The sequence below is a fragment of the Scyliorhinus torazame genome, chromosome 21 (genome assembly GCF_047496885.1).
Source record: "Scyliorhinus torazame isolate Kashiwa2021f chromosome 21, sScyTor2.1, whole genome shotgun sequence".
NCBI classification, from domain to species: Eukaryota; Metazoa; Chordata; class Chondrichthyes; order Carcharhiniformes; family Scyliorhinidae; genus Scyliorhinus; species Scyliorhinus torazame.
In genome coordinates, this window is record NC_092727.1 from 117,411,456 (window position 1) to 117,430,397 (window position 18,942).

The 18,942-nt window shown below is 51.1% G+C and overlaps 1 protein-coding gene across 2 annotated transcripts in view; it reads right to left on the bottom strand.

The window, feature by feature from the left end:
* LOC140398569 (thyroid hormone receptor alpha-like) overlaps positions 1-18,942 on the bottom strand; it is a 433,293-nt gene that overhangs the window by 44,425 nt on the left and 369,926 nt on the right. For both annotated transcript variants that reach the window (XM_072487371.1, XM_072487372.1), the window contains 2 exons: positions 14,243-14,343; positions 3,431-3,578 (listed from right to left, as the gene is read on the bottom strand). In XM_072487371.1, coding sequence (XP_072343472.1) covers positions 3,431-3,578; positions 14,243-14,343 — 249 coding nt within the window. The remainder of the gene's footprint in view (positions 1-3,430; positions 3,579-14,242; positions 14,344-18,942) is intronic.

Sequence of the window (18,942 nt, forward strand, 5' to 3'; positions counted from 1 at the left end):
CGACGGTCTCAGGACATTGCCTGAGGCACGCCCACCGATGCTCCTCCTCCCGGTCGGCCAAGTTCCCGACGGCATGGGTCGCGGGTGGTCCCATTCTGTCGGGAACTCGGCGTGGCGGCAGCGGACTCAGCCCGGCGCTGTCACAGTCGGGGAAGGGCCGATCCGTGGGCAGGGGGGGACTTTATTAGGGGCTGGGGGCACTGGGTATGGGGGGGGGGGGGGGGAGGGTCCAGGGTGCGCGAACCGGCTAAAGTGGGGGGACTATTTCACGGGCCAGGTTCGCGAGCGACCGCTGCTATGTAGCACGGCGTGGCTGCTGACAGGCCGCCACCGTGAGTCTGCACGGCCACGGACCCGGCAATTCTCCGGGGTGGATCGGCAGCTAGAGCCGGGTGCTCTACACTGCTCGGTTTCTAGCCCCCAGCAAAACGGGGACTCGGTGGCCGTTGTACGCCATTCATTCTGGCGTGAAACGCCACTGTTTCCACGCCGGCATGGGGGCGTAGTCCCAGAATCGGAGAATGCAGCCCGATAACTTCCTCTGGGTAATTGTGCTGTTCTGTGAACCACCTGGGAAAGCGATTTTGATCACTAACTTCAGATGGCTCCGTGAGTGTTGAGTTAAAGTTTACTCGGACAAAAATAGAGAAATAAAACCTCTTCCAACTTATGCGTAATTGTTTTAAATATCCAGCCCAATTTCCACATAGGTCTTCCCCCCTGCCCCAGGGTCTCCCCCACAACCCCGACTATCCAACCCCTCATAGTGATCCCCAGCTTCCGAACACCCATGGGATTCCCCCTACCCCCTCAACCCACGGCCCAAGTCCCATCCCCAACCTGATTCCTAGGCCCGGCTTGAACTCCACCCCCTCCCAACACCCGATCCAGATTGACCTTACCCGACCTGACCCGGGTGGACCCCACTGACCCTCTCCAAACTGGCAGGAACCCCCTCAACCTGACCCCATTCCAACCCCTGACATCCGACCAATCCCGCACCCCTGGCAGCTCCATTTCACCCCTCCCCACCCCATGGCCTTACCTGACCCCTCGGCCCACCCGATCTGACCTTCCCCGACCCGACCCCCAACCCTCTGACCTCCACCACCACCCGCCCCTCGGTGCCAGACCCCCCCACCCCCTCCCAATGCTCCAACACCAAAGCGCCCCCCCCCCCCACACTCCTATTCCGATGTCCGAACACCCCATCCCCCACCTGATGTCCAATATCCCACCCCCCCACACCTCCCCCCTGATGTTCAACCCCTTCAACCCCTGATCTCCCCCATCCCCTACATCCCTTAAATGCACTTAACGTACACACTCCCTGGCCTGCCATTTTCAATCGGGCCTGCCTGATGGAAGCTAGGCCGTAAGAAAGCATCGACTCTGGTAGACTTCGATGCTGGGCCTCGTGGGTAGCTGCTCTTCCATCTTGATCTCAACCAGCCTGAGTGAGGATGGTCAGGTGAGACGGGCACCAAAGAAATCTGGTGCAGGTAAGTGGGTATGGGGGGGGGGGGGGGGGGGGGCTTGATTGCCACTCCGAGGAGTTTACAGCCCAATATTGGGCAAGGTTTCAGCACAGTCAAAACCCACCCCCTCAAACCGACTTCAAACAGGGCCCTTGGTGAGTTCTATGGTTCTGAGCTTCTGGGAAAGAATGAGCTACCATGGAGACTAGGATGAAGCATTCGTAGAACAGATATTTGGTTAATTCTGATGGTTACCAGGAACGTTACCAGGAGCAACAATAGCAAGGAAAGAATCAAGAAAGTCATAAGAGACAGTGGTGGTGGGTGGTGTAGAGAGAGAGAATGAGAGGGAGAGCGAGAGAGAGAGAGTGAGGGAGACAGACCGAGAGAGGGAATGAGAGAGAGCCAGAGAGAGAGAGTGAGAGAGAGCTGTCATAATATCCACTCATGTATAGAATGAGATGCAGACGGGCAATGATTGACACACAGGATAACCAATGAACACACACGACACATAACAACCAATCACCAGACAGGACTATAAAGCACACAGGGCATCAAGACTCTCCCTCTCTCTACAGGACACAGCTACTGAGATAGTAAGAGTGCACAAGCCAGTGAGCACTATCACCATGAGGTAGAGAGTTAGTCTGGTCAAGCCAGTAGGAGGTTAGCAGTTAGATTGATCGAGTGTCAACTCACAGCAGACTATGTACAGCAATCAGGAGGTTCAATAAAACAGTGTTGGACCATCTCCTGTGTCAGAAACCTGGGGCATCATTCTCCGACCCCCCGCCGGGTCGGAGAATGGCCGTTGGCCGCCGTGAATCCCGCCCCCGCCCCCGCCGAAGTCTCCGGTACCAGAGATTGGGCGGGGGCGGGAATCGGGCCGCGCCGGTTGGCGGGACCCCCCGCTCAATTCTCCGGCCCGGATGGGCCGAAGTCCCGCCCAGAAATTGCCTGTCCCGCCGGCGTAAATCAAAGCTGGTATTTACCGGCGGGACCAGGCGGCGTGGGCGGGCTCCGGGGTCCTGGGGGGGGCGCGGGGTGATCTGGCCCGGGGGGTGCCCCCACGGTGGCCTGGCTCGCGATCGGGGCCCACCGATCCGCGGGCGAGCCTGTGCCGTGGGGGCACTCTTTTCCTTCCGCCTCTGCCACGGCCTCCACCAGGGCGGAGGCAGAAGAGACTCTCCCCACTGCGCATGCGCGGGAAACTGTCGGCGGCCGCTGACGCTCCCGCGCATGCGCCGCATTTCCGCGCCAGCTGGCGGGGCAACAAATGCCGTTTCCGCCAGCTGGCGGGGCGGAAATCCCTCCGGTGCCGGCCTAGCCCCTCAATGTTGGGGCTCGGCCCCCAAAGATGTGGAGCATTCCGCACCTTTGGGCCGGCGCGATGCCCGTCTGATTGGCGCCGTTTTTGGCGCCAGTCGGTGGACATCGCGCCGTTGGGGGAGAATTTCGCCCCTGTTTCTAGTTTCACAGCATCCAGTTGTAGTCAACGTTGAACCAACTTACTTAACACATCAAGAGCGAGAGAGAGAATGAGAGAGAGCGGGAGGGAGAGAGAGTGAGAGAGCAAGAAAGAGAAAAATTATTTTGATTGCATAACATAGAAACAGACCATTTGGCACAGTTGGTCTGTGCTAGTATTTATTTTCCTAACCCTCTTCGTCCAATGCTAGCAGCATATCTTTCTATTCCTTCACAACTCGTGTGCCGATCTAGATTCCCCTTAAATGGATCCATGCTGTTCACCTCAACTACTCCGTGTGATAGCAAGAAATGGAAAGGTTTAAATGTGGCTGGAGGTGTGAGAAGGCCTACCCAACAAACTGGCATGGTGCCCTCCTCCACTGACTGAATTTCGATTACACTTCATCTTCATTGCGCTGAGGGTGTACAAGCAACAAGACGACAGAAGAAGCCAGAAATACGAAAAGAGGGGCTCTTACAGTCCATCGCCATGCCGACGGCAGTACATTTCTTGAATCGGCAGAGCTGGCATTGGTTCCTGGTGATCTTGTCAATCACGCAGCAGCCGTCATATTTACAGGAATAGGCAGGGTGCAGGTTTTTCTGGATTGTTCTCCTGAAGAAACCCTAAAAACGGGAAAAAAGAGAACAGTGTAAGGACAGGAACATCCGTAACTCAGTCTGTGATTGAAAGGCTATGCGGTGGGGGACAGGGAAAGGCCTAGATTCTGGCTTTCAGCGTGTAAGACCATAGGAACATAAGACATAGGAGCAGAATTAGGCCACTCGGCCCATCGAGTCTGCTCCGCCATTCAATCATGGCTGATATTTTTCTCATCCCCATTCTCCTGCCTTCTCCCCATAACCCCCGACCCCCTTATTAATCAAGAACCCATCTATCTCTGTCTTAAAGACTCTCAGTGATTTAGACCTCCACAGCCTTCTGCGGCAAAGAGTTCCACAGATTCACCGCCCTCTCTCTAGCTGAAGAAATTCCTCCTCATCTCTGTTTTAAAGGATCGTCCCTTTAGTCTGAGATTGTATAAATGCAAGAACGAGCGATGGCAAATTGGAAGGCCATTTGATGTCTCTCCATGATTGTTACTGCCATTAAAGGACAGTTGCGATTCGGCGACAACCTGTCAACATCACGGGCTCTTCTACTGGGGCTAGCTTTTTAATTCCAGTTTTGTAAAAATTCTTTAGGTTACGAGTCCAGTAACAACAAGCAGAACATTACCCCTGCGTAAACGAATGGGTTTGGAGTTAGGGCAGCACAGTAGCATTGTGGATAGCACAATTGCTTCACAGCTCCAGGGTCCCAGGTTCAATTCCGGCTTGGGTCACTGTCTGTGCGGAGTCTGCACATCCTCCCCGTGTCTGCGTGGGTTTCCTCCGGGTGCTCCAGTTTCCTCCCACAGTTCAAAGATGTTCAGGTTCGGTGGATTGGCCATGATAAATTGCCCTTAGTGTCCAAAATTGCCTTTAGGGTTGGATGGGGTTATGGGGATAGGGTGAGGGTTTTGACCTTGGGTGCTCTTTCCAAGAGCCGGTGCAGACTCGATGGGCCGAATGGCCTGCTACTGCACTGTAAAATTCTATAAATTCTATCTATAAACGTTCTCTCACAAATCTCAAGTTCCACATTAAGAAACATCAGGAGAAGGGGGTGGTGAAGGATGGGGATGGGTGTACCCCATGGGTTCAGTGAGTGTCAATATCCCACTAATTGCAGCAACAATTGGAATCTTAGCCGATCACCATCTGCGCCGAGGGCATTATTTTTCTGGCTCAATTATTAATTCAAATTCCTTTAATTGTTTCTGGAAATGCCATGAGAGTAATTTTGGGTTTTTTTCTCTTGATTTTAATGATTCAATCTGTGCAATTCCTTGATAATTAGTATGTTCAAGAAAGCAACCTCTCATTTGAGTGTTACGAATAAATTGGCAACAAATTAGCATCATGTTCATCAGAAGGCACGTCACTGTGAAGATAATTAGGTTTGAAATTTGAGTTATATAATTTCTGTTGGGCTCTGCAGTTTTGCTATCCTTTCTACAAGTAATTTACCTGGTTACTGATCCCAATCTCGCCAGTGTTATATTAATTTTACTTTTGTGGTTCAGCCTTCCATCTACAGTGCTAATTATAAAGCAAGTTACAGCAGAACTCAATTACTTTTGTTAGGCAAAGGTCTTTTGGGTTATGGAATCAAAGTGGGTAGTCGGAGCTTTGATACAGATCAGCCATGGTCTAATTGAATTGAGGAACAAGCCTCCAGCAGCTCGATGGCCTGCTCTTGTTTCTAAGATCCTGCAGTAGCAATGGTAATGAATTGTCCTTGTCACGTTTCCGAGTTCCAACAGACCTCTTGTCAGAAATGGCATTTATAAAAAGCTAACTTTAAAAACAAACTCATTCATGGGACATGGGTACTCTGGCTGGGCCAGCATCTATTACCTATCCCTAATTGCCCTTGAATTGCGTGGCTTGCTAGGCCATTTCTAAGGGCATTTAAGAGTCAATAACACTGCTGTGGGTCCAGAGTCATGTAGGCCAGACCGGGTAAGGATGGTATAAAATCGCTACTATGCAGGAGGCCGCCATTTGGCTCATTAGGTCTGCACTGACCCTCTGAAAGAGTACCCTACCCAGGCACACTTACCGTACCCCCACCTAGCCTATACATTTTTGGACACTAAGGGCAATTTAGCATGCTCAATCCACCTAACCTGCACATTTTTGCACTGTGGGGGGAAACCGGAGCACCCGGAGGAAACCCACGCACACACGGGGAGAACGTGCGGACTCCGCACAAACAGTGACCCAGGGCTGGAATTGAATAATAATAATAATCGCTTATTGTCACAAGTAGGCTTCAATGTGAAAAGCCCCTAGTCATCACATTCCGGCGCCTGTTCGGGGGGGCCGGTACGGGAATTGAACCCGCGCTGCTGGCATTATTCTACATTACAAGCCAGCTGTTTAGCCCACTGTGCTAAACCAGCCCCCAGGTCCCTCGCTCTGTGAGGAGTCAGTGCTAGCCACTGTGCCGGGAGATTCATGAACCAGGTGAGTTTCTACGACAATCGTTTCATAGGCATCGTTCGACATTTAATTCCAGATTTTTAAAAACTAATTGAATTTAAATTGCACCATCTGCCATGGTGGGATTCAATCCCTGGTCCCTGGATTCACTAGTCCACTGATAACAACACTGTCTCCTCTAAACCACCGCTGGCAAATCAGGGGCGAAATTCTCCCCCAACGGCGCGATGTCCGCCATCTGGCGCCATAAACGGCGCCAATCAGACGGGCATCGCGCCGGCCCAAAGGTGCGGAATGCTCTGCATCTTTGGGGGCCGAGCCCCAACATTGAGGGGCTAGGCCGGCGCTGGAGGGATTTCCGCCCCGCCAGCTGGCGGAAATGGCGTTTGTTGCCCTGCCAGCTGGCGGAAATGGCGTTTGGTGCCCCGCCAGCTGGCGCGGAAATGCGGCGCATGCGCGGGAGCGTCAGCGGCCGCCGACAGTTTCCCGCGCATGCGCAGTGGGGAGAGTCTCTTCCGCCTCCGCCATGGTGGAGGCCGTGGCGGAGGCGGAAGGGAAAGAGTGCCCCCACGGCACAGGCCTGCCCGCGGATCGGTGGGCCCCGATCGCGGGCCAGGCCACCGTGGGGGCACCCCCCGGGGTCAGATCGCCCCGCGCCCCCCCAGGACCCTGGAGCCCGCCCACGCCGCCTGGTCCCGCCGGTAAATACCAGCTTTCATTTACGCCGGCGGGACAAGCAATTTCTGGGTGGGACTTCGGCCCATCCGGGCCGGAGAATTGAGCGGGGGGGGTCCCGCCAACCGGCGCGGCCCAATTCCCGCCCCCGCCCAATCTCCGGTACCGGAGACTTCGGCGGGGGCGGGGGCGGGATTCAAGGCGGCCAACGGCCATTCTCCGACCCGGCGGGGGGTCGGAGAATGACACCCCTGTTCTTTTTAGGAGCTCTTTCAGATTTGACCATCTATGATTTTTCACCCATCATTCATTTCTTGAAGTAATTCATACCCATCCCAATCCTAAAGGTGTTCCCTTCTTGTTCAGTAAAACCTGTGAGACCCTCAGATGTTTTAAAAAAACAGAATAAGATGGATTCTCTTTCTCTCCCTCGACCAATTGTAATGTCCCCAATGTTGCCCTGGTTCAAAACCAAGACTGAGGAATCTAGGAATGGGAACACGGGAACGGGAATAGGACACTCAACTCCTTCTGACTGGCTATTCATTTCGACTAAGGCTGATCTGAATGGATTGCATATTAATGATGTTCAATTTCCAGTAATCAGCTTCAACTGGACTTTCAATTGAGCACATGGGCGCAATCTAACCCCCCCCAAAAAATCTGTTCTCGGCGGGATTCGAGGGGTTGTTCCCAGCCCTGTGGCCCGGCTATTTAATGGCACTCTGGTTTTTTTTGGGCCTAAATGGGGAAGGATCTACAAAGGCCGCACTTGCCGAAGTGTCTGTATCTATGCTTAATTAACTGACTGTCTGGAAGATAACAAGCTAGATTTGATTCTAGCTACTTGCATTGATTCTGTAACCTGTAATCCCCCTATCTAACAAAATTACATCAACTCAGTTTTTATTTTCAATTAATTCCCTGCCTCCACAGATGAAAAGAGTTGCAGATTTGGCATTGTCTTTATTCACTGCAACACCAGCGCGACTGAGCTCCAGGGTTTAATTCTGTGTTAAGCCAAGGGTGGCCAGATGCCCAGATTTGTACTGGACAGTCTAGTTTTCATCTGGATCATCCACCGCCTGGGACTGGGATGGCTTTACATCTGGAATTTTGACCCTTAGTCCACAAGCCTAAGTAAACAGTGACTTGGGGCTGTTCTCCGCACCCAGTTCACTTCCTCCTCAGCATCATCATCAATGCAACAGGAAAGCAAAAGTCAGGTTTGCTTGAATAATGTCGTCCCCACTCTGGTTCCCCATAACTTGTCTCTCCAATGGCGTGGAATCCCTGAATGCAGTGATATCACTGCGTACATGGTCACATCACACCCATACATGATGACATCATGTCGACACTCGGGTCGTGTAACAAAGATGCCTGATTTTGGTGGGTCTTCAGCGCAAGCCACCCTTGCTGATGGCTAACTTCAGCTTTGGTCTGGTGTAGCAACATCAACAATAGTAAGTAGGAAGGCTACAACAATACATAGACCACTGCCCTTGATGAACACACTGGGAACACTGTCGGATATATGTTTTGGGAATGCATTCTGTGAATCTCGTCTGAATGTCATATTGAATCACTACCAGGCACATGGCCCTGAGAGTCCTTTGTATATCAGTGATTCATATAAGGCGTACAGACCTTTGTTTTCTGAATCACAGACCTTGGATTGGCATCGGGGGAAGATCAATCGAGGCCAGCATGTCAAAACCCTCAAGAGGCAACCCATGCAATCAGGGACGAAAGAGAAAATGCGGGAAAATCTCAGCAGGTCTGGCAGCATCTGTAGGGAGAGAAAAGAGCGATCGTTTCGAGTCCGATGACTCTTTGTCAAAGCCATCGGACTTGAAACGTTAGCTCTTCCCCCTCCCTACAGATGCTGCCAGACTTGCTGAGATTTTCCAGCATTTTCTCTTTTGTTTCAGATTCCAGCATCCGCAGTAATTTGCTTCTATCCATGCAATCAGGGAGCCAAGCCCAGCAATGATCAGTTAAAAATATGGACCTCTTTACCTCCTGGCTCTGCTGGCTGAACTGGGATTGCTGTAACTCTGAGACTTCACTACAAGATATTGAGAGCTGCCTTATTGGCAAAGGTTTGACAACTGTCCCGTGGTGTCTCGTAGCAAAGTGTTATTCAGGTCAGTTGAACGCATTTTGAAGGTTGGAAGTCCAGTTCATTCTTTAATGCTTCAAGCAGTTAGAGCTGCACAGTGAGAGCATATATCTGTCGCTAAACCCTTTTTTTGGCAAGCATTGAGTAATGTCATTTCGCTCTCTTCCTCCCAAAGGGTCAGCTACCAGTCTTTGAAACCCGGTGTCCATTGAGAAACAAGGCCGAGATCACTTCAATGACAATACAAGGTTTGTTTTTCTTGGATAGCTAACTAGTCTACCTCAAATCTTTAGGTAGCCCCTCTATGTCACAAATGTTCTCTAGTTTGACGTGGGGATGTTGGGTCAATGTTGCTCTTGAACCATCTGCTCCAGGGTGGCCAGATCTTGATTCTCTTTCCCCGTGGGGAAGTGTCCAGCCTCTCCGTGCTGCGTCACTCACCCGTTGCAGGTGGCGCACACCTTGGGTGGCAAACTCCTCGCCAAGCATATGTGGCATTAGATGTGGATCTGGTGCCTCAACCAATGGAAAAGTTTGGCTCTAACTCAAGTCTCTCTCTCTCACTAATAATATGCAGCATTCCTACATGAAGGAATTGCATTAGTTCACAAAATACATCCATTGAAAATAGAAGTGCCTCCAATCCAAATAGAAAAAGGCAATTTGGTCCAGTGTACCTGGGCTGTGCCTTTGAAAGAGCAATATGGAACATGCAGTTCAATGCGGAGGAGTGTGAGGTGATGCATTTTGGTAGGAAGAACTTGGGAGGGACAATATAAAATAAGGGGTAACATTTTTAAGGGATGCAGGAGCAGAGGTCCTGGGTGCATATGTACATTGATCATTGAGGTGGCAGGAGAGGTGGAGAAAGTAGTTAATAAAGTATAGAGTATCCCAGACTTTATTAACAGGGCTATAGCATACAAGAGCAAGGAGGTTATGCTGAACTTATCCGGGGCTGGACAGAGTAGATGGGGGAGAAACTGTTTCCGCTCGTAAAAGGACCAAGATCGAGAGGGCCCAGATTTAAAGTGATTTGCAAAAGAAGCGGATGTGATGTGAGAAAAAACGATGGGTAGTTGGGGTCTGGAAGTGTGGTGGAGGCAGGTTCAATCGAGGCATTCCGAAAGGGCATTAGACGATTATTTGAATAGAGACAATGTGCGGGGGTACCGGCAGAGCCAGGGGTAAAGCACTAAGTCATGAGGCTCATTTGGTGAGCCGGTGCAGACATGATGGGCCTCTTTCTGCTCCGTAACATTTCTGTGATTCTGCGACGTTTGGATTTTGAGAGATTCAGCTCAATGAAATTCTAGAATCCTTATGCCACCCTGCCCAGCTTCCAAACTGGATTGTTTTAGTAGATCCCACCTGGTTCACTAGTGTCCTTCAGGGAAGGAAATCTGCTCTCCTTACCCGGTCTGGCCTACATGTGACTCCAGACCCACAGCAATGGGGTTGACTGTTGAGTGCCCTCTGAAATAGTCTAGCAAGCCAATCACTTCGAGGGCAATTAGGGAAGGACAACAAATGATGGCCTTGCCACAATGTCCGCACCCCATGAAAGAATAAATAAAAAAGCGAACTCAAACTGCACTGTATGAGTGTAGGCACGGTGGGGAATGACCTGTGCCGGTTCATTGACTGGGACAGTTCTGAGACTTTGATCCATAATTGAGAGTGGAGAGGTGTAACAAAGGCCTTCTCTTTCCTTTGTCAATTGAGTTTGAATCAGTTCATACTGGGTTTAAAGTCTCATGAGACTCACAATTTAGCACTGATGGACATCCTCACACAGCAAGGCTGCAAAATGGCTGGTGTGTGGAGCTATGGAAGGCCAGAGGGAGCGTCACTCTACATCCAGCCTTAGTTACACTTAACCTGGCAATACCTGACGCTGAATGTCAGAAAGAGGAATGGTTCAATCTCCATAAATTAAGTGCAAAGAGAAATTCACCAACAATTAACTTCTGAACCCACATCACCCAAATGGCCACTCTTCGTGTGTCACCCACAATAAGGAAGATAAAGACAAGCTATGCATTTATGCAGGACCTTCCCCACCCTCCAAAAGCACTTCATAGCTCATGAATCACATTCAAGGTATGTTGTAGTCACCAAGTGGTGACGCTTTTGCGAACAGCAAAATCCCACAAACTGCAATGAGCAGAATGATTAAATAATCTGCTTTTGTTGGTTGAGGGATGACTATTTGCCAGAATTGCCAGCTCTTTTTCAAATGGTGCCAAGGAATTCTTCATGTTCACCTGAACACTAGGCAGGGTCTTGCATGAATACTCCCTTCAAACCATTGCATGTCTAACAGTGCAGCACTCTCTCAGTACCGCCCCGAAGAACCAGCATGGACTAGGTGCTGAACTATTAGAGCTGCACTTAAAATTACTGCCCTGGTTACCAGTTGAAGCCAATTGCAGTGTGCTCTCTAGGGAGAACCTTTGCTGCACAACTGAGCCATACAGAGTGATAGATTCCAATTCAGTTCAGTTGGCTGGACAGCTGCTTCGTGATGCAGAGCCAGGCCAGCAGCGGGGGTTCAATTCCCCGAACCGGCTGAGGTTATTCATGACAACCCCCGCCTTCTCAACTTTGCCCCTTGCCTGAGGTGTGGTGACCCTCAGGTTAAACAGCGACCAGTCAGCTCTCCCCCTCAAGGGGGAAAGTGGACTATGGCAACTTTCCTTTATTGTCGCTGAACTAGTAATCCAGAGTTCCAGGGTAGAGCTCACGGTAGACGGTGAAACTTGAATTCAATAAAAATGTGGAATTAAATTTCTAATGACGACCATGAAACCATTATTGTAAGAACCCATCTGGTTCACTAAAGTCCTTCGGGAGGGAGATCTGCCATCCTTACCTGGTCTGGCCTACATGTGACTTCAGACCCACAGAAATGTGGTTGACAGTCAAGTGCCCTCTGAAATGGTCCAGAAAGCCACTGGTGAAGAATGCTGGGCCAGCCAGCGATGCACACATCCCATGAATGAATAAAAAACCCTACCCTTCTTTACACACGAGTGGCTTATTAGAAAAGTTACAGTAAGAGTTAAGTTAAGAATAAGGGGCGTCATTCTCCGACCCCCCGCCGGGTTGGAGAATCGCCGGGGGCTGCCGTGAATCTAGCCCCCGCCGGTTGCCGAAGTCTCCGGTACCGGATATTCGGCGGGGGCGGGAATCGGGCTGCGCCGGTTGGCGGGACCCCCGCTGGATTCTCCGGACCGGATGGGCCGAAGTCCCGCCGATAAATTGCCTGTCCCGCCGGCGTGGATTAAACCACCTTTTGAACGGCGAGACAAGGCGGCGTGGGCGGGCTCCGGGGTCCTGGGGGGGGCGCGGGGCGATCTGACCCCGGGGGGTGCCCCCACGGTGGCCTGGCCCGCGATCGGGGCCCACCGATCCGCGGGCGGGCCTGTGCCGTGGGACACTCTTTCCCTTCCGCCTCTGCCACGGTCTCCACCATGGCGGAGGCGGAAGAGAGTCCCTCCACTGCGCATGCGCGGGAAACTGTCAGCGGCCGCTGACGCTCCCGCGCATGCGCCGCCCGGAGATGTCATTTCTGCGCCAGCTGGCGGGGCAACAAAGGCCGTTTCCGCCAGCTGGCGGGGAGGAAATCCCTCCGGCGTCGGCCTAGCCCCTCAATGTTGGGGCTCGGCCCCAAAAGATGCGGAGCATTCCGCACCTTTGGGGCGGCGCGATGCCTGTCTGATTGGCGCCGTTTTGGGCGCCAGTCGGCGAACATCGCGCCGTTTGGGGAGAATTCCGCCCAAGGTCACTTTTACTGATCATGGGCGAGATTCTCCGACCCCCCCCCCCCCGCTGGATCGGAGAATTGCCGGGGGCTGGCGTGAATCCTGCCCCTGCCGGTTGCCGAATTCTCCGGCACCGGAGATTTGGCAGGGGCGGGAATCGCGCCAGTTGGTGGCACCCCCGCCCCCCGCGATTCTCCAGCCAAGATGGGCCGAAGGCCCGCTGCTAGGATGCCTGTCCCGCCGGCGTGGATTAAACCACCTACCTTACCGGCGGGACATGGCGTTGCGGGCGGGCTCCGGGGTCCTGGGGGGGGGGGGGGGGCGCGTGGCGATCTGGCCCCAAGGGGTGCCCCCACGGTGGCCTGACCCGCGATCGGGGCCCACTGATCCGCGGGCGGGCCTGTGCTGTGGGGGCACTCTTTTCCTTCCGCCTTCGCCACGGTCTCCAGCATGGCGGAGGCAGAAGAGACTCCCTCCACAGCGCATGCGCGGGGATGCCGTGAGCGGCCGCTAACGCTCCCGCACTTGCGCCGCCCGGAGATGTCATTTCCGCGCCAGCTGGCGGGGCACCAAAGGCCTTTTCCGTCAGCTGGCGGGGCGGAAATCAGCCCGGCGCGGGCCTAGCCCCTCAAGGTTAGGGCTCGGCCCCCCAAGATGCGGAGGATTCCGCACCTTTGGGGCGGCGCGATGCCGGACTGATTAGCGCCGTTTTTGGCACCGGGCGGCGGACATCGCGCTGATACTGGAGAATTTTGCCCCTGATCTTTATTACAGTGGTTAGCACAGTTGCTTCACAGCTCCAGATTCCCAGGTTCGATTTGATTCCCGGCTTGGGTCACTGTCTGTGCGGAGTCTGCACCTTCTCCCCGTGTCTGCGTGGGTTTCCTCCGGGTGCTCCGGTTTCCTCCCACAGTCCAAAGCTGTGCAGGTTAGGTGGATTGGCCATGATAAATTGCCCTTAGTGTCCAAAAAGGTTAGGTGGGTTATGGGGATAGGGGGGTTGCGTGGGCTTAAGTATTGCTCTTTCCAAGGGCCGGTGCAGACTCGAAGTGCCGACCGGCCTCCGTCTGCACTGTAAATTCTATGTCGATGTCTATGTCTAACATACCTCCTGTGGCCATCACGTCCTGGAGTGGGATTTTAACCTGGAGCTTCTAGCTCAGAGAGAGGGGTATCCCCCCACCAGATACTATTCCGAGCATTATATTCAAGTTGGATTTAATCAACTGAATTGAAATGCTCTAGTTGCTGTGGTGGGATTTGAACTGCGATTTTGGATTACTAGTCCAGTGACATAACCATTATGCTACAATTCCCATGGTGGAAATGAGTCAAGGGCAGGCTACATTCCTGCGATCCTACTAAGGTTGAGCTACCTGCCAACAGTGTCTAGATTCCTATGAAAAGAATGCTCGCTTGTGTGAAGCACTGGAGATTGCCAAAGAAGGAACTGAATCCCTTGCATAAGCCGCAGCCTTCAGAACGAAAGGTGGACAAATGCACAGCTGGGGGTTTGACTGAGCTATATAGCTGAGTAAACCGTCAACTCTTTGCAGGGAAGAAATTGTAAATGTGAATGTATAAAGAGTACATCCTGGGCACTGTTAAAAATAAGTTGAACATGATTATGTATTCAGCTGAGTATAGTGGCGTTTATCGTCCTCCATCCTCACCTTGCAGCCTTCGCATGTGATGCAGCGGTAATGGTATCCTGTCGCCTTATCACCGCAAACTACACAGGGTTCATCCTTCTCCAAGTAGCTGGGAATATACCCTGAAAGACAAACACAGAAAGAATTGGAACAGGGCAAAGGAATTTCTCACGCACAGCGAAATGAACGTCGTGCTCATCACAGCCACGCTGAGAATTTCAAACCAGTGTTCTTAAATTCCTCTTCCTTAGTGGAAGAACCATTTATATGGCACCTTTCATCTGAACCTCAACATGCCACCAAAGTGCTTTGCAGCCAGAGTGCGGGACGCTGCACCTCCCGCCGTTTGGCACCCCCCAGAAATGGGAACCCCCGGAACGAACACCGCCGAGGTCAGGTCTGATGGTCTAGGACCGGGTCAGCCAGGCAGGAAACATCCCCCGAATCCACAGAGAGCAACCCCAGACAACGTGGGGCGTGCAGCTGGAGAAGCCGCAAGGAACGGAACCGGCGGCTGCGTTCGTCCAGTAACCTTTGTTGCGTCACCATATTGTTTACGCCACAGAGGGTCATAATCACTGAATTAACTACTTTCCTCAAAGGCGTTAAGTACGCCCTGGGGTCCTCGAAGCCGTAGGATGAGAGCTGATTTTGGAGAGAGCAAAAAAGGTTCTCTCTCGGTCTCATAAGGAAATCATAATCTTTTGAGGTGCTGTCCCCTTTCTGACTGTGGTTGGGTTAAAATAATTATAATTCATCTAATTGACCAAAATGTCTGTCTATCAAGTTTTAAGAGATAATATGGCATGGGAAAACTTCTCTATGTTTCTATAATATGGTGTGATCGAACCACCTGTTTCCCACCATGTTTTCTACAGGTGGGATGTTTGCCCAGTAATGATAACAATGAGTCTATTCTGCAACGTGGGTAGTCAGTTTGAATACTGACTTCCTTATCAGATCTTTCCCCATGTTCTCAGCATTTTCTGCTGTCAGGGCTACTATATGATTTTTAACAGTATAATGTCACTAAATCATTTCTTCCCTTAAACTTTTATTATCTAAAGAAAAGTAGGTTTCTATCAACCAAAGACCAATTGGTCCTGTCCCATCTCAGAAAGAGAAGGGCCATAATCACAGAATTAACTACTTTCCTCAAAGGCGTTAAGACCTCTGGGGTCCTCGCAGTCTTGTTGAACAATGACTGGCGGCTTGGGGTCATAATGGTTCGCCACTAGCATTACCAGTTCCTTGAATGACTTGGAGTCTGGGGCTGCAGGGTACGTCAGGTTTGTTATTACGCTGAAGTTGGGGGCTCCACAGGCAGTGAAAAGTATTACTGTCTATCGCTCACCACCACGTTTAGAGTTAGCCCTGAAGAAGTTGGGCACATACTCTGTGGATTACGCCAATCTTCTACGCTTGTATCAAACACACCAAGTCTCCCAAAGGACGGCGTTTTTAAATCAGTGCAAATCTTATTCCAGCAGTACGAGTAGAGATGACCCTGCTTCCAACAGTTAGCAGCGCCATCGGGGTGTAGCAACACTTTTACCCTCGTTGCCAATTAAGTGGCCACAGAGGAGTCCACAACGAGAGCTGTAAAGAAAATTGTTTTTATTAAGAAGCAGCTATTTACACAAAGCGCTTCAGGTCCCAGCCGGGATTACTCTGCTGGGCTCCCATTCGGGCCTAGCTTTTATGGCCAGAGTCCATTACTGAGGGGCTCCCGCTTACGGGGAGGCTAATTGGTTCATCCCCGTAGGTCTCGTGCAGATTATAACAGTCCTGATGGAGTGACATGATTGTCCTGGCCTCTGATGGGGTGGATGTGCACAGGGCCCAAAATCTCATTATTATGGTGATAAAAATCACTTAAACGCAACTGCAAATTCAATCAAGTCAATTCATTAGCAAGAGTTCAACCACCAAATTCCACAAGGTCCATGTCAGCTGGCTCAGTTTGACTTCAGTTTCCGTATCTGGCATTAGGGTATCTGGCATCTGGATATACGGAGCTTCCATCTGGAGGGAGCGTGGGTGAGAGAACTAGTAGGATGTTACACCTGTCGTAACTGTATGTCTTCTATTTTATCATACATTCTACACTACAGGGTGTATTCTTTAGCACATCACGTCAGCAGTGGCTCTTGCCTTTTGAGTCAAAGATTTGAGCACAGAATCTAGCCTGACACTCCAATACAGTACCGAGGCAGCGCTGTTGGAGGTGCTGTCTTTGAATGTGACATTAAATTGAGACCATGGTCGGGATTCTCCCGCAATTGGCGGGACGGCCTGACACCGGTGCCAAGAGTGGCGCAAACCACTCCGGCGTCGGGCTGCCCAGAAGTTGAGGAATCATCCGCACCTCCGGGGGCTAGGCCAGCGCCGGCGGGGTTGGCACCACGCCAACTGGGCCGGCGCGAATTGGCGCATGCGCAGAACCGCCGGCGTGTTTCCTGCGCAGGGTGTTTCTTCTCCGCGCCGGCCATGGTGGAGCCTTACAGAGACCGACGTGGAGGGAAAGAATGCCCCCACGGCACAGGCCTGCCCGCAGATCGGAGGGCCAGACCACCGTGGGGGGACCCCCCTGGACCCGGATCGCCCTGTGCCCCCCCGAGCACCCCGCTAGAAGGCCGACAAGCCAGGTCACGCTGTGATGGACCATGTCCATTTCACGGCGGCGGGACTGGCTGAAAACGGGCGGCCGCTTGGCCCATCGTGGCCCGGAGAATTGCCGGGGGGGCCGCTGCCAACGGCCCCCGACGTTCGCGCCGTGATCCCCGCCCCCGCCAGAAAACCGGCGCCGGAGAATTCGGCAGCTGACGTCGGAGCGGCAGGGCGGGATTCACGCCGCACCCGACGATTCTCCGACCCGGCGGGGGGTCAGAGAATCCCGCCCGTCTGTTCTCTCACATGTAGGAAATACCACTGCAGTATTTTGAAGGAGAGCAAAAGTGTTCTCTGTCATGTCCTGACCAATATTTATCCCTCAGTCAACATCATCAAAACAGATGCTCTGGTCATTATTGCATTACACCTTTTGGGATCTTGCTGTGCAGAAATTGGCTGCTGTGATTCATGGATTCCAATAGTGACTATATTTCAAAGATGCTTTGTGGACTGGAAAGTGCTTTGGAACATCCTGAGACAGTGAAAGGTGCAACGTTTTTTACTGTATTCTGTATCACAGTGTGTAATCTGCACTGTACTTTATATTCTGTTTCACAGTGTGTATTCTGTACTGTACTTTGTATTATGTATCACAGTGTGTATTCTGCACTGTACTTTGTATTATGTATCACAGTGTGTATTCTGCACTGTACTTTATATTCTGTTTCACAGTGTGTATTCTGTACTGTACTTTGTATTATGTATCACAGTGTGTGTTCTGCACTGTACTTTATATTCTGTTTCACAGTGTGTGTTCTGCACTGTACTTTGTATTCTGCATCACACTGTGTGTTCTGCACTGTACTTTATATTCTGTTTCACAGTGTGTGTTCTGCACTGTACTTTGTATTCTGCATCACAGTGTGTGTTCTACACTGTACTTTGTATTCTGCATCACAGAGTGTATTCTGCACTGTACTTTGTATTCTGTATCACAGTGTGTGTTCTGCACTGTACTTTGTATTCTGCATCACAGTGTGTGTTCTGCACTGCACTTTGTATTCTGCATCATAGTGTGTGTTCTGCACTGTACTTTGTATTCTGTATCACAGTGTGTATTCTGCATTGTACTTTGTATTCTGCATCACAGTGTGAGTTCTGCACTGTACTTTGTATTCTGCATCACAGTGTGTAATCTGCACTGTACTTTGTATTCTGCATCACAGTGTGTGTTCTGCACTGTACTTTGTATTCTGCATCACAGTGTGTGTTCTGCACCGTACTTTATATTCTGTTTCACAGTGTGTGTTCTGCACTGTACTTTGTATTCTGTATCACAGTGTGTGTTCTGCACTGTACTTTGTATTCTGTATCACACTGTGTATTCTGCACTGTACTTTGTATTCTGCATCACAGTGTGTGTTCTACACCGTACTTTATATTCTGTTTCACAGTGTGTGTTCTGCACCGTACTTTATATTCTGTTTCACAGTGTGTGTTCTGCACTGTACTTTGTATTCTGCATCACAGTGTGTAATCTGCACTGTACTTTGTATTCTGCATCACAGTGTGTGTTCTGCACTGTACTTTGTATTCTGCATCACAGTGTGTGTTCTGCACCGTACTTTATATTCTGTTTCACAGTGTGTGTTCTGCACTGTACTTTGTATTCTGTATCACAGTGTGTGTTCTGCACTGTACTTTGTATTCTGTATCACAGTGTGTAATCTGCACTGTACTTTGTATTCTGTATCACAGTGTGTGTTCTGCACCGTACTTTGTATTCTGTATCACACTATGTATTCTGCACTGTACTTTGTATTCTGCATTGCATCATACATGAGGATCTGTGCTACAGATTCAGCCACACTTCTAACCAAGCCATTGCATTACAGCTACACCTCTAGCATCGAGCTGACAATGTGGAAAACTGCCTTTGCATGTCCTGTCCTCAGCATGCAGGGTGGATCTAAGTTAGCCAATTAACCCCTATCAGCCCACTCCCAATCATCAGCCAAGCGCTGGAAGGCGTCAGCTCCATCAAGTGACCTGTGCTCAACAAAAACGTGCTCACCAAGGGTTGCTATGGGTCACACCACTATCCTCCC